This window comes from Cystoisospora suis (genome assembly GCF_002600585.1).
Source record: "Cystoisospora suis strain Wien I chromosome Unknown contig_1205, whole genome shotgun sequence".
NCBI lineage: Eukaryota > Apicomplexa > Conoidasida > Eucoccidiorida > Sarcocystidae > Cystoisospora > Cystoisospora suis.
This window is the reverse complement of record NW_027154006.1, coordinates 2,226-2,600: the sequence shown is the minus strand read 5'-3', so window position 1 is coordinate 2,600 and position 375 is coordinate 2,226. Positions and strand designations below refer to the sequence as shown.

The 375-nt window shown below is 45.9% G+C and overlaps 1 protein-coding gene across 1 annotated transcript; it reads left to right on the top strand.

Moving 5' to 3' along the window:
* Positions 1–176: 176 nt before the first annotated feature.
* Positions 177–375, top strand: CSUI_002840 (uncharacterized protein; the record flags this gene model as incomplete). The annotated part of the gene is made up of 1 exon (XM_068063039.1): positions 177–375. A coding segment is annotated over exon 1 (186 nt), but the record flags the coding sequence as incomplete, so codon positions are not given.

Below are 375 nucleotides of genomic sequence, written 5' to 3'. Positions count from 1 at the left end.
AAGATAGGTAGATTCAAGATAGAAGAATTGAAAGCAAGAAAAGATTCTAGATGGACAGGCGTAGTTTTCTTCTCCTTGTCTCCCGTCTCCTCTTCCTTGTTGTGTCGTAGTGGTCTTTTCTCGTTGCATGCATGCGCGGAGGCGTTTCTTTATCTTTTTCCTTCTTTTCTTTGCGTATTAGGTCGAAATGCTTTTATCTCATATTGCTAGAGAACTCTCCAAGCTGAACTCTTTTACTATCCCCTCGAAAGAGAGAAGACTTCCTCCATCTGGGGGAGGAGGCGGGAGTCTTGGAAAGGATGTCGATGATCGAGCATCGACGTCTACTAGCGATGGCCATAGAGACGGCGATGTTGAAGGGAGTGACTCTGCCGA